The sequence below is a fragment of the Myxocyprinus asiaticus genome, chromosome 46 (genome assembly GCF_019703515.2).
Source record: "Myxocyprinus asiaticus isolate MX2 ecotype Aquarium Trade chromosome 46, UBuf_Myxa_2, whole genome shotgun sequence".
Lineage (NCBI taxonomy): Eukaryota > Metazoa > Chordata > Actinopteri > Cypriniformes > Catostomidae > Myxocyprinus > Myxocyprinus asiaticus.
The window spans coordinates 18,529,145-18,544,825 of record NC_059389.1 but is presented as its reverse complement, the minus strand read 5'-3'; the positions used below and the strand labels follow the sequence as shown (position 1 = coordinate 18,544,825).

The 15,681-nt window shown below is 42.4% G+C and overlaps 1 protein-coding gene across 1 annotated transcript in view; it reads left to right on the top strand.

The window, feature by feature from the left end:
• Positions 1–13,197, top strand: part of grm8b (glutamate receptor, metabotropic 8b) — a 254,050-nt gene extending 240,853 nt beyond the window's left edge. Inside the window, exons 10-11 of the mRNA XM_051690429.1 lie at positions 10,058–10,304; positions 12,623–13,197. Of these exons, the coding sequence (XP_051546389.1) occupies positions 10,058–10,304; positions 12,623–12,672 (297 nt within the window). The 3' untranslated portion in view covers positions 12,673–13,197. The remainder of the gene's footprint in view (positions 1–10,057; positions 10,305–12,622) is intronic.
• Positions 13,198–15,681: the final 2,484 nt, after the last annotated feature.

The window sequence follows — 15,681 nt, the reverse complement described above, 5'->3', positions numbered from 1 at the left end:
CAATGAAGCCTATCCCGTCTGGTCCGAACTGACAGAAGGTCTACTCTGGCACAAGTCACAGAAAATTGTAATGATGGTTACGGGAGGAATGTGTCACAACACACAGTGCATTGCACCCTGCTGTGTAGGGGGCTGCATAGCCGCAGACTGTCATAGCTATGACGTCAATGAGCCAGTGGGCGATCCTCTGCTTGGAGACAGCGCTTCCTTTCCGCTGTGCACCAAAGCAGACAAAGAGCTGCTCAGAGATCCTAAAGCTCTGTGTGTGATCCAAATAGATGCTTAAAGCGTGCACCGGACACAGCAACAACAGGGCTGGGTCTGCCTCCTCCTGGGGCAGCGCTCACATGTTCACCACCTGGTCCCTAAAAGAGGTCATGGGAGTCTTGGGCACATAGCCCGGTCGGGGTCTCAAGATCACGTGAGAGTAGCCCGGACCGAACTCCAGGCACGTTTCGCTGACAGAGAACGCTTGGAAGTCTCCTACCCTCTTGATGGAAGTGAGCACAGTCAGGAGGGCAGTCTTCAAGGAGAGTGCCTTAAGCTCAGCTGACTGCAAAGGGGGCTCTCTGTAGACCCTGAAGAAATACAGAGAGGTCCCATGAGGGAACGAGGCACGGTCTGGAGGGGTTCAGCCTCCTGGCACCTCTCAGTAACCTGATGATCAGGTCGTGCTTCCCTAAGGACTTACAGTCCACTGTGTCGTGGTGTGCTGCTATAGCAGCAACGTACACCTTCAAGGTGGAAGGGGACAGCCACTCTTCCAATCTCTTCTGCAGGAAGGAAAGCACCGATCCAAGTGCGCATCTCTGGGGGTCTTCCTGTCGGGAAGAACACCACTTAGCGAACAGACGCCACTTAAAGGCATACAGGCGCCTCGTAGAGGGGGCCCTAGCCTGAGTGATCGTGTCTACCACCGTGGGTGGTAGACCGCTTAGGTCTTCCGTGTCCCGTCCAGGGGCCAGAGATGGAGATTCCAGAGGTCTGGTCGCGGGTGCCAGATGGTGCCCCGTCCCTGAGAAAGGAGGTCCTTCCTCAGGGGAATTCACCGGGGGGGGGGGGGGCTGTTGCAAGGAGCGTGAGGTCTGAGAACCATGTCTCGGTGGGCCAGTAGGGCGCTACCAGGACGACCTGCTCCTCGTCCTCCCTGACCTTGCACAGGGTCTGTGCAAGTAGGCTCACTGGGGGAAATGCATATTTGCGTAGGCCAGGAGGCCAGCTGTGTGCCAGCACGGCTATGCCGAGAGGTGCCTCGGTTAGGGCGTACCAGAGCAGGCAGTGGGAGGATTCTTGGGAGGCGAACAGGTCTACCTGTGCCTGTCCGAATCGACTCCAAATCAGCTGGACCATCTGAGGGTGGAGTCTCCACTCTCCCCTGAGGGTAACCTGCCGTGACAGCGCATACGCTGCAGTGTTGAGGTCGCCGGGGATGTGAGTGGCTCGCAGCAACTTGAAGTGCTGCTGACTCCAGAGGAGGAGACGGCAGGCGAGTTGTGACATACAACAAGAGCGCAGACCGCCTTGGTGGTTGATATATGCTACTGTTGCCGTGATATCTGTCCGAACTAACACATGCTTGCCCTGGATCAACGGCCGGAACCTTTTGCCAGCAACTCGAGGCAGTTGATGTACCAATGCAGCCGTGGGCCCGTCCATAAGCAGTCTGTCATGACCACGATGCACCTGGAGATATGCTCTAGGGGAACACCTGCCCATAGAAATGAGAGGTCGGTCCAAGGGCTGAAGAGATGGTGACAGACCGGCGTGATGGCCACGTGATGTGTCCCGTGGCGCCATGCCCATCTTGGGACTCGAGTCTGAAGCAAGTGCTGAAGCGGTCTCATATGCATCAACCCGAGTGGGGTGGCCATCGCTGAGGATGCCATATGCCCCAGGAACCTCTGAAAGAGTTTCAGTGGAACCGCTGTTTTCTGTTTGAACGCCTTCAAACAGGTCAGCACCGACTGTGCGCGCTCTTTAATGAGGCGCGCTGTCAAAGAGACTGAGTCCAACTCCAAACTGAGAAAAGAGATGCTCTGAACCGGGAGGAGCTTGCTCTTTTCCCAGTTGACCCGAAGCCCTAATCGGCTGAGGTGCGAGAGCACCAAGTCCCTGTGTGCACACAACATGTCCCAAGAGTAAGCTAGGATTAGCCAATCATCGAGATAGTTGAGAATGCAAATGCCCACTTCCCTTAACGGGGCAAGAGCTGCCCCTGCGACCTTCATGAAGACGCGAGGGGACAAGGACAGGCCGAAAGGCAGGACCTTGTACTGATACGCCTGACCCTCGAATGCAAACCGCAGGAAGGGTCTGTGTCGAGGTAGAATCGAGACGTGAAAGTACGCATCCTTCATGTCTACTGCCGCAAACCAATCTTGATGCTGGACACTTGCCAGAATGCGTTTTTGCATCAGCATCTTGAACGGGAGTCGTTCCCGGTTCAAGATGCTGGTTCAGTACTCGCAGGTCCAAGATTGGCCGCATCCCACCGCCTTTTTTATTTGGTACGATGAAGTAGGGGCTGTAAAACCCCTTCTTCATCTCGGCCAGAGGGACAGGTTCTATCACACCCTTCCGTAGGAGGGTGGCGATCTCTGTGCCCAAGGTAGCAGCATTTTTGTCCTTCACCAAGGTGAAGTGGATACCGCTGAACCTGGGCGGATGCCTGGCGAACTGAATTGCATAGCCAAGTCGGACGGTCCGGACCAGCCATTGTGATAGATTGGAAAGCGCAAGCCATGCATCCAAGTCCCATGCGAGGGGGACCAAAGGGACAACCTCGTCGGACGTACCAGCAGGTGGGGTCTTGTGGCGGGGCGGAGCTCGAGGTACCACACCATGTCATGGCCGTGCTGAGTCTAGGGACATCGAAGCACTTACCTGGCTCCTTGTGACCACCCTCGGAACAGCCTGGGACGGGGGAGGAAGAGGCCTGTCCTCGCAACCCGTGGAGACTGTCACATCGGGGGCGGATGTGTGCCACAGCTGGGCGCACAGGGGCGGGGAGACCGCCGCTGGAGTGCCAATCCTGCAAGGGAAAAAAAGGTGGACGGTGGTCGTGATGACGACCGTGCACACCAGGTATGTGACCCAGGGAAGGAGGAAACCGCTCTTTTGCTGAAATGTTGGGTACTGCAGCCACTTGGGCATGTGGCGAAATCAAATGAAAAGGCAACAAAAGATTCTCCACCCGGCCCTCCACCAGGGGATGGAGTGGTCTTACTACCAGCTACAGTGCAGTGGGTTCCGTCGACCCTGGGTCGCCTGTCTCAGGGGCGCTTTGACGACCTTCATGGGTTCTTGGCTGCCAGCCATGAGACGGGTGGCGTCTGCTTTCTGCGGAGGCCTCCATGCCGGGGCCAGGCCAAAGGGGCGGGCTGCGGCAGAGCCGGTGCAGTCACTGCAGGGGGGCGCCCTTGGCGACGAACAGATGGGGTGGGGGATATTGAGCCGTGCCGGGGCAGGATATGCCGGATAGCCTCCATCTGCTGCTTCACTGTCGAGAATTGCCAGGCAAAGTCCTCGACGGTGTCGCCGAATAGGCCAGCCTGGGAGATGGGGGCAGCAAGGAACCATGTCTTGTCGGCCTCACCCATCCTGACCAGGTTGAGCCAAATGTGGCGCTCCTGGACCACTATTGTGGACATAGTCTGCCTGAGAGACCATGCCGTGACCTTTGTCGCTCGGAGAGCGAGTTCGGTCGCCGAGCACAGTTCCTGCATCAGATCTTGGGCCGAACTACCCTCGTGCAGTTCTTTTAGCGCCTTGTCTTGGTGGACCTGCAGGAGAGCCATGGCATGCAGGGCAGTGGCGGCTTGTCCAGCAGTGCTGTAGGCTTTGGCCGTCAGGGACGACGTGAACCTACAGGGCTTGGACGGGAGCTTTGGGCGTCCGCACCAGGTGGCAGCGCTCTGCGGGCATAGGTGCACTGTGAGCACCTTATCCACCAGGGGAATCGCTATATAGCCCCTGGCCGCCCCGCCATCGAGGGTAGTGAGGGCTGGGGAACTGAGAAATTGGGACCGGGCAGTAAAAGGTGTCTCCCACGATTTTGTCAGCTCCTCATGCATTTCCGGGAAGAAACACACTGGAGTGGGGCGTGGCTGCTTTGATCGGCACCGTGAGCCCATGTACCAATCATCGAGCTGCAGGGTTTCAGGGGAGAGCGGAGGATTCCACTCTAGCCCGACACTCGCGGCCGCCTGGGAAAGCATGTCCGTCATCTCTGCATCAGCCTGTGACTGGGCAATCGTCCCCGAAGGTGGGAGCCCAGCTGAGGCTTCTGCGTCCAACTGGACAAGCCCGCTCTCTGATGCCGCACTCGAGAGCTCATCAGCTTCGCAGGCTCCGAACAAGAGGTCAAACTTGCCGTGAGACGAGCCGGCAGACTCATCCAGAAGCCCGATCGGGGCAGACAAGCGTGCTGGGGAATGGGAGGTCCGCGGGGGGATACCCGGTGGAGGCGGTCCCATTGGTGTCCCCAAATCGCCCCTAGTGCTAGCCACTCTGGCCTCAAACCCATAGGTAGAAGGACCTTTTCTTACGAAAGCAAGCCGCGACTGCAACGTTGCCATGGCCATGTTCTCGCAGTGAGAACATGAACCATCCATGAACGCTGCCTCCATGTGGGTCGCGCCCAGACAAGAAAGACAGCGATCGTGACCGTCTGAAGTTGAGAGGCAACGACCGCAACCAGGAATAACACACAACTTTAAAAAGACGTTCCGTGTGTGCCGCTCTTTTAGAGAAATATACTCTTTCAGGAAAATATACTCTCTTTTTTCTGCCGAAGCGCTCAGGGGCGTTCTCTGCAGTGCACCAGTGCAGAGAAGGGAGAAGCCGCTGAAATGCGCCGTCAGATCCAGCAGAGTTGAATGAACAGTCATGAGAATTCAGCTCAGTGAGCATGACCGTTCGGCTCCGAAGAGAAAATCTGAATGAGTGGTTGCATACCAGCTCCTTTTATACCCGTATGTCCAGGGCAGTGACATGCAAATACCACTCGCCAATTTTCATTGGCTTTTTATCAAAGACCAGAGGTGTCTCGGGCTCACAAGAGTGACCCCTAGTGTCACTACATCGACACAACGTCGAGTGAGTGACAGATAGGGAACTAGTCCATGCGACTCTTGCATCATATTCCAAGTCTTCTGAAGACATACGATCACCAAAGGTGTTTGTCACTCTTAAATTAAATGAAATAATTTATAAAGTATGTAAACAGCACAGAATCCAAAATGGCAGCAACATCAATAACATCAAACCTCATTGGTTCTTACACATCTTGTGATGCGCTAGAAGACAAAATGAAGGTGAGTAAATGAGAATAGAATTTCCGTTTTTGGGTGAACTATTCCTTTTAAGATAAGTTAAGCCAGATATTTTGCTTGTGGAAGGACAGAATGTTAAAATTTGCCTCACAGCTTTTCCAACGTTTAATTATCATATGCTAGATAGCATATCTCATTAACAGTACGTTACCCTAACTGAGTTATGATCGGTTTTTTTATTCAGCAAGGTGGCTACACATGCACACAAGGGATTAGAAGTGCAGAATTTAACATAAAAGCACTCCAGCATTCATTTTGAGAAACGAACATTACGAAAAACAAACAATATAGCGAACATCAGGCCCTTAAAATGGGATTAAATTAAAAGTTACGTAAAGGAGGAAATTGTTTTCCTCAAATCTATGATTGTTTTTTCATTCCTCCGTCATGACAAAGGTCTGATTCCAAAAGGAAAGAAATCCGCAGAGCGTATTTCCTGCTCTGTTATCTCTCCCAGGCTTATTTCTTGGGCCCTCACTGATGTTAAAAAGATTAAGCATCGCAATGAGCCACTGCAATATGAGGACACAGATATGAGTATTTTATTGAGGCATGTCTCTCTTACTCACATCTCCCCGCTCTGTGCTCATTAAAACTTCCACTCTGTTTCTTGCAGCTATGCATCGAGCGTAATTTTAATCTTGTGTACAGCTCCTCATTTCTGCTCATTTTCTGCATAAACTGTCTCATTTCTTCAGCATACTTGAGTATATTTCATCGTTTAAAGGAACAATTCACCCAAAAATGAAAATTATGTCATCATTTACTCACCCCTGTGTCATGTCAAGCTCTTATGACTTTCTTCCATAGAACTCAAAAGGAGAAACTCTGAAGACAGTGCTGGTCGCTCTTTGCCATGTCATTAAACTTAATGGAGACTGACACTTTCTGGCTTTGAAAAGAACCATAAAACTATCATACAAGTGGTCCGTACAATACAGAGACAATATTAAAAGTTTTCTGGAGCCATACGATAGCTTTGTGTGAGAAACATGCTGAAATCTATATTGTTATACACTGAAAATCTTGACCCGTACAAGGCATAGACAATATTACAAGTCTTCTGAAGACATACAATAGCTTTGTGTGAGAAACACACTGAAATCAACATTATTATTTACTGAAAATCTTCACCCGTACAATGCATAGACAAAATTACAAGTCTTCTGAAACCATACTATAGCTTTGTGTAAGAAACATACTGATATCGACATTATTATTTACTGAAAATCTTGACACGCACAATGCATAGACAATATTACAAGTCTTCTGAAGCCATACGATATCTTTGTGTGAGAAACAGATGGAAATTTATATTGTTATACACTGAAAATCTTGACATCCACCCTACCTCTCCTTGGCGAGTTCATGAGAGAAGCAGTGACATCTGATTCATGAAAGAATTGTTCTTTTCAGATTCAGTCTGTCACAGTCAGATCTTTTCAATGAACTGGTTGATTAAGTTAGCAAAAACGGTCTGAAAGATTTATTCACGTATCAGACTGATCCCTTTCTTTTTGAGGCTCGAAAGGTCCAGTCCCCATAAATAGTAAATGCATTAAAAAGAGCAACCAGTCCATTATTCAAAATATCTTCTTTAGTATTCCATGACAAAAGGAAAGTCCTACGGGTTTGGAACAGCATGAATGTGAGTAAAAAATGACAAAATTTTCATTTTTTGGGTTAACTACTTTAACTTTTGCATTTCTTCTTTTGTATACTCCCCTTCATTTTCTCATTTAAGGGGACCGTTCGCACATTTAGTGATCACTTGTGTTGAACATTCTAGATTTAGGGGAGGATTCTGTCAGAGTTCTCTCAATTTGCATTGCATTACAGCTGAATAGAGGGGAACAGATGAAAAGATGAGGAAATGACGCCTGGCGGGGGTATTTACAGTTCGATGAGTCATCCACAGTTTTACAGACTCTTTGAATGCGTTTCAGTTTGTATATATTTGGCTTGTGTTTATTCATTCACTGTCACATGCTGCAGTATTGATTTTTAAACCACTTAAGCTTCCAAAGATCTTTAGTTAAATGCAGTTTACTTCTTCCTGCAGCTTTTTGAAAGTGTGTTTTCATCTTTTACCCCTGCTGTTGTGGTGCTACTGACTGACATTACATGCAAACATACAGTTACACACCCAGGCTTATGTACATTTGTATTGCATTTAAAGATACATTTCAATTTGTTTTTCTGTCGTTCATATGGCATGACATAATATGATATGACATTCTTTATTTTAAAAACAGTTTAATAAAAATACATTATAAAGTCCTACAGAAATAATAATATAAAGATTATGTAATAAATATTATAAATGTTGATTCTTAAGTTCAAATCAGGCTAAAAACGGTATTCATGTTGGTCCATCTAATGTGGATTGGATGCATGTTCTAGAACTTTTTTCTCCCAGCTGAACCTACAGTATATGACCTAAATTAATTATTTACTTGAAGTTGCGCTTGATATTTTAAAGTGTTAAAGGGATAGTTTGTCCAAAAATTAAAATTCTATCATCATTTACTCACCCTCATGTATTCAGTCAGATGCAGTACAAGAGCTCCTCTACTGCTGTGTTTACCTCTTTGCCCACATCAGTTCAAAGCAATACGGTTAATTTGATTTCACTCCCATCATCTGAGCTGTGGTGTGGAGTGATACCCTGCTGCGATGCTCTACATTCTCCACCCCTGACCTAAAAGCCTTGGCTCATTCTTCAGCTTAAGCTACAGTAGCACTCCATTTCTCTTAATATAATGTAAATGTGAAGAGCTTTATCTTTTGCTTCAGCCACAGCAGTCATATGTTATTATTTACCATCCATTAGCTTATTGATCACTCGAAACCATGGTAAGAAGTCATATATTTGTTAGCCAGATAAGCCATTTATCAAACTCTGGGACATGGGCCTGTATGAAGACTGATTTTTGAATATCGACCGATATCGGGGTTTTTTATTTATAAGTGTCTGATAACTGATGTGCATAACTGATTTTTAATTCTGGTTTTATTTTTGCTTTTAGGCATATAAACAACATAATTATTTATCACTAACCTCTTAATTAATATTTAATATTAATTATTAATATAAAGTCTTTATCGGTAAACCTGATATTAAAGAACCGATAACCGATTAAGTGGAGAAGTGTAAATATCAGTTAAAAATATAGGTCAAACCGATTATCGGTCTATCTCTACTAATTTTAGAGACATTTCTTGTAATCCTTGCTTCCTTTGTTCAAGTTGTGATGATTCATAATCGATATTATCCATGAAATAGTCCTAGAGTTTGAAAAAAATTTGACATTATGTTGGATTGGATTTGACTGGATCAAGAAAAGTAGGCATTCTATATCAACATGGAGTCAAACCTGAATGCGAGTTTACATTCTTAAAAATCCACTTCATTGCTAAGGCAAACATCACTATTACTGATGCTCATATTTAGGGTTAGGGGCTTATACTTAGCAATATTTAAGTATTATATTTTGGTGAGTAATTTGACCCATGCCATTTGTGCTATGGACATGAATTATCCATGAAATCCTGTGGCTTGTTGAGGAGAGGTGTGATACATTACTTGTCTAAGCAAACAGACTTAACATTTTTGCCTGGCAGATGATAAAACAAGCAAATCCCAAAGACCAATATTGAAAGAGGTACCTGAGCGATAGGGAACAGAATATAATTGAGACTTCATTGGTCTCTTTTGACTTGGACCAGTAAGTAACCACCCAACTCACGTGAGTACATAGCAACGCTCTAACAACTACCCAGAATACCCTAGCAACTGCATAGTAAGGTGCTATAAACCACCTAGAACACCTTAGCATCCGCATAGCAACATCTTCATAAAAACACCCCAGAGCAACACACTAACATTGTGCCAGCGACTTTGCATGGTCAAGCACCACTTACATTTTTTTTTTTTTAAATCTTGCTGGTTAATATTGGTGTGGCCTTGGTTGCATCAGTACAAAGCAAAATAATTTCAGAAGCAGAGAAAGTTATTAAAGTCTGATGAAAGATTATGAAAAGAAGCTTTTTTTTTTTTTTCTTAAAAATGACTTGAAACTGATGAATTGTGCACAATAAGACCACAGACATTCATTTGGAAAGTCAATAGGGTCCATACTTTCATTTTGTCTTTAAAGGGAACTCTATGTCACCCATAGAGTGGCACTCTTCTGTCAGATTTTAACCAGTATTTTAAAGTTGAAGTGTGTGATTTCTGCAGCATTAAATGGAACTGCAAAAATAATTACCTGTTTTCAAACGTTCCAGCCTGAAATATATGTGAGCATTGTAACGTTTTTGCAAAACTGAAATCATGTGCTTCATAACACGTTTGTTTCCACCAGGAGCCAACCAAAACAGAGCGAAATGAGGTTATCATAAAAGGTTTTTAAGGTGAATTTTAGATGGTGGTTTTAATAAGTAAAATGTACCTCCCTAACCTAAAACTTTACCACCAAACAAGCAGTACCACCCCAAACACAAACCACTGGTTAAGGCACCAGTTAGTTTGTTTGGTTGGTGGTATACTCAAACAAACAGCACCACAGTGCCACTGTATTTACACCTTTTAGGGGAATCAATATACTTATATGAATGACCTACTTATAGTTGTCTCTGTATATTAATCTAAAATATGAAAAAGTATTTTAAATTTAAAAAATTGCACACTTTTAACCATTGATATCACCTTTTCTCTCTAGATGTATATTCAGACAGCCACACTGACTGTCTCTCTGAGCCTGAGTGCGTCCGTGTCTCTGGGGATGCTCTTTATGCCCAAAGTCTACATTATCATCCTGCACCCAGAGCAGAATGTCCCCAAACGCAAGCGCAGCTTCAAGGCCATCGTCACCGCCGCCACCATGACCAACAAACTCAGCCATCTGGCAAGCGAGCGGCCCAACGGAGAGGTGAAAACCGAGCTCTGTGAGAGTGTGGACAATAGTAGTGAGTACAGACGTCTTCTCCCTCAAGCACAAACTTAGTAGAGAGCATTTTATTACATTGTAAATGTGGCACATTAACTAGAGCATTCGTATATTTCAGTCATGACAATTCTCAAGGTAGTAGGTTTAGTTTTGGCAGACTAGATCTGCTTACACTGCTGCTACTACTGCTGCAGAGCAAGTCCAGTATGAAGACTTGCTACTACTAGAAGATACACATGCTGTGTTGAGCATGTAAGACATGGTGCTGCTCTATTAGATGTACATTCAATCCAGTTGAAGCGGCTCTAGACAAATGGTGCTAGGGAGGAGGAGGGTTTCAGAGAGAAAACTCTTGTATCGCACTGCATCAAGCCCAGCTTAGCTGTGGAGGCAATTTAAATGTTAGACAAAGAAAAAGTATGTCAACAGAGCAATCAGCTTGTGCCATATACTGTTTCATAACTAAACTTAGAATCATTTAAAGGAATAGTTCACCCAAAAATGAAAATGTGTACTCTTATGTAGTTTAAACCCTATATGCTGTTATTTTTCCTTGGGACACAAAAGTAGAATTGTTTTATGAATCTTTACGTAGCTCCTTTGCAACAGTTTATAGTGATCACTTTTGTCAAGCTCCAAAAAAGACATAAAGCACCATAAAAGCATGAAAGTAGTCCATATGCCCTCTGCACTATGTACCGAGTCTTCTTATGTCATATGATAGCTCTAACTTGTTCATTTAATTTGTTATTCACTGATAATCTTCCCCTCCACCAAAGTTCACGTCCAGCTTCGGTGGAGGGGAAGATTATCAGTGAATAACATCTAACATTTTGGTCTGTTTCACACACAAAGCTAATGAATTACTTCAGAAGACTTGGGATAAGGCTTATTGACTGCTTTTATGATGTTTTCATGATGGTTTTTGTCCGTTTGGAGCTTGAAAACATGGTAACTATGAACTTTCATTGTATGGAAAAGATCTGCATGAAGATATTTCAAAATTAATACATTTATGTTCCACAGAACATAAAAGAAAATAACAGCATACATATTGGAATGACATGAGGATGAGTAAATAATGACAGAATTTTCATTCCTTTAGGAACTATTCCTTTAATATTGACTAAACTGTACATGATAATGAACTGATAACCTCTATGGTTCTAAAACGTTTGCATTGGTTACAAAATTAGTCTCCCTTAAGTGCTTATTTTGTCATCTCAAGCTTTTTATTAAGAGGAAATGAGGTGATAAAAATGCATTCACTAAAATATCATTGCTAATTTATTAGCTATGCTGCCTGCACTGACTGGTGCTAATACTATATGGAACATTAAGGTTCGAATCACATCTCATATAAAATTATGTCTCAGTGAATGTGAATTACTAACTGCCAGCTCATTTCCACAAACAAACTGAGGCGAGGGAAGTGGAAACTGTGCTTATGTATTTCAGCAGTCAATGTTGTATTACCTTACATAAGGGAACTGATCATTAACCAAGAACAGTATGCACAGGTCCACAGCGGTGTGTTAAAGTTAATGCAAATGTCCAGACCCTCACTAATGTGCCATGACCCTTCTGCTAAAGGGTTTTAAAACCGGGCCGGTCCATAATGAGTATCAAATGTGGCATGTAATGAATAAGTAAAAGGATGCCATTTGGAGGGCAAACACATTTTGAATCATTTTAGTGTAGTGTCATTCACTTCTGTGCAAGGATCAGTTATTAGCTGTGTGATAGACCGATATTTACAGGCCGGTCAATATTTGGCCATTATAAGATTATCGGGCCATAACTGTGCCCAAGGGGTCAATTAAAGTAGGAGAAAATTGCTTAAAATATAACTTGTATATCAGCATTACATCGTCCATTGACCACCCTACTCTCTAAATATTGTATTGGCTATTAAAAAGAAAAAGATATCGGTCAACCACTAGTCATTAGCAGCGCAGTTTTGAAGTATGATTATGCCATGAATGCTTTCCAAGTATCAATAAAGGTTCATGAGAATGATATCTCTCTAAATGTGAGACCAGACCAAAACCAGACCTCTCCTTTATAATATAGTTTTTGTTATGTTATTATTACTTTTTCAATTGTTCCTTCCTACTTTTAAATGAAACCAAGAGGCACATCATTTTCAATCTATGAAACAAAGTGAGAATTTCATCTTGATGGTCACAGAGTTACACTCAAAATCCATTTCTTTCCTTACGCTCAAAATGAATTAACTCAATGAACCACAGTTCCCTCATCTCTTGCCACGACATTGTTTTTTTTTAACTTCCTGATACACAGCTGTCTTCTTAAACTGACTGTTTTCATTTTCAGCACCATCCACAAAAACAACCTATGTCAGCTATACCAATCATGCCATATGAGCACACGACCTGAAAAGAACATTCTGGAATTGATTGGCCTGAGACTGTCTGGCTCAAAGGCAATGGGAACCAATGACTGAAATCCAAGCATGAGACATAAATGTTGTTTGTGGACAAAAGGATGGACTCATGAACTTAGAAAATTTGATTTATTAATTTTTTCTGATATCTAGGCGGCAGTCCAAAAAAAGGAGTAAAAAGCTGCCATTTACAGTACGTTGGCAGCCAATAAAATGAAGACACTGGCAAAGGGGTAAGAGAAAAAATACAAAAGTTAAGAAACAGAACAAATAAAGGAGTCAACCATGTTACATGTTATTCTAATTGTAAGTATTTTGTGGTCGTGAAGATTTTCTCATTCTTGTCCCACAGTGTCAGACTTGCATTGGAAAATGCATTTGTCTCTTGTATTGGCTAATCTGGTCTATAACCTCGGGTTGTGAGTGTGCAAATGGTTGAAGCATGCCAATTCAATTTTTATACAAATAATTTATTTATAATAAAGGAATGTTTTTGAAATGTGGAGGTGTTTGGACATTATATAATTTTTTGATGAAACACATTACAATATGAGTAATGTTAATTATATCTGTAATTTAGAGCATGGCCCTAACAGCCAAAAAGCAGGGTTCCCAGGCGTCCTGAAAAAACCTGGAATTTTGCAATGCAGTTTTCCAGTCATGGAAAATTACAAAAATACTTAAATGTTCTGGAAAATAATTATTTGTCCTGGTGTTGCTAACAAGATTTTTTTTTTTTTTTTTTTTTGGTCACTGCCAGCTGCTGCATGTTGTGAAACTCTGTCAGGTACATTTCTGCTCATCTGCTATCATCTCTGCATTGCTCCGAGGAAATAGTTTAAGTAAATACTGAAATAATGCTAAATATGATTTGTTTGTTCCAACATTGCTGTGGCGCTAACTACAAGAACATTTGAGTTCTAAACTTAAGACAGTGACAATGGTCGGACCGCTGATAAAAAAATTAATTTAAAAAAAAGAATTCACACCCTCAGGATGTGAATTAATTTTTTATAATGCAACAGTCGGAGTTCGCTTATAATGCAGTTACCACATGTAGGACCCATTGATTTACGTGATGCGGAAAACACGGATGGGAATAACAGAATCCATAAAAATGGCATTAGCTACAAAATGCGGAATGTCACGGAATGGACATTCTGTATTTGGGACGAAAATTTATTAAATTATTAAAATCGCGATATTCCTAGTGTTATTATTAAACCGCAAAAGACTGCGATTAAATAAAATAAATAAATAAATAATCTGCAGGTGCTGCGTGCTTCAAAATGAATGTGTGAATCCGTACGCTCATACACTGAAAACACTGCATCGTGATCATCACGCACTCTGTGTTTTGTAGATGACAGAGAGCAGAGCGCTCTAAAGCGTGCAGCACATACAGACTATATACAGGTACATCATGATCTCTCATGTGTAACTAATACACCGGTTGATGGGAACCCTGAAAAAGTAATGTGTTTTAGTCCCAGGGAATACAAAAAAATTATAAAATGTATACCTTAAATTCACTGAAAGTCACTTTGGATAAATAAGTCTGCAATGTGCATAAATGTATATGTAATTATTAAAATAACAGCATCATAGACATCAGGCAAGTTTTTAAAGCCAAATGAAATTACATTTGGAACCCATTTCATTCCTAATTGTGACATATTTCTTATTAAAACAGGATATTTCATGAGGGGAAAAGGCAGGACTCAATTTTATCCATCAGGAATTTATCAAATTGTGAAAAGTGGGCATCCCATATGAGAATTTGCTGTCAATTGAAAAGGAAAGGTATTTAGTAAGTCATAAGTTATTAAGTTTTTATGTAAGACCAGTGTTGGACAAGTTACTTTAAAAAGTAATCAACCACAAATGACTGATTAAGTACAAAATTGTAGTTAGATTACTTTAGTGATTACTTCAGCATAAAAGTAATCACATTACTAATTATTTTACTTTTAAGTTACCTCCTAAATATTCCTGTTTTTCCACTCGTCCATTGTCGCACGCCCTTTCAGCTGTACAGTTGTTAATTTCAACATAATTAATATTTTAAATGTATTATACATAAATATTGTTATTGTAGAAATGCATTTAACCCAAGACATGTACTTAATAGTAATTACCTTAATCGAAAGGCAGTAACTGTAATCTGATTACAAGACTTAAACTTCCCGTTACACTATTTTGTACTTAAAAATAATTAGATTACAGTAACTAATTACTTTGTAATCGTTTGACACCCAACACTAATGAAGACAAACATTTTGTCTTTTGTAATAATAATGTTTACTGATGAATCATGTACAATAAGACAAGGAATGTGTATTTATTTAGTTTTTTTTTATTATATGTTAACTTTAAGTTGCTTTGTAGCAATGTATTAAAGTTTTTTTCAGAATAAGAGGGGTGTAAGGTCAGAAAAAATGCCAAAATAACCTGGAGAATGTGTGTCATACAACAGAATATTATATTCAAGCAAGTCTAGACACTTCTAGGTGAGTTTGTAGCACATAATAACGCCAAGCCTGCAAGTAGAGTTGAATCCATGTGTTCCCAATATAGCAAATGGAATTTTTTTCCAGGGCATTACACAATGTGTTATTTATTGCCATGTGAGTATCTCCTTGAATCTTAAAGCTTTTTATAATGTAAACAGCTTCAAGGTTGTATAACTTTCCTGAAAGAAAAGGAGAACTCCAAATAACGGTGAGAACTTCGAAACCGACTAAGACTGTCTAAATCTAAACCGAAGTTTACCGTCTATATACTCTTTTGTAAATGTCTGTCAAATATGAATTTTAAAGTCCACCAGTGGATTATGAATGTCTTGCTTTACCTAAATTAAATATATTTTCAAAGATGCAAATAATTCACACACTGACTTCACAGCAGGTTTTAAAAAGAGATAATTTATGAGGGTTGAAGATGTCTCAAATCCAGTCTGATGCAGTTTATTGGCTTTCTGACAGACTTT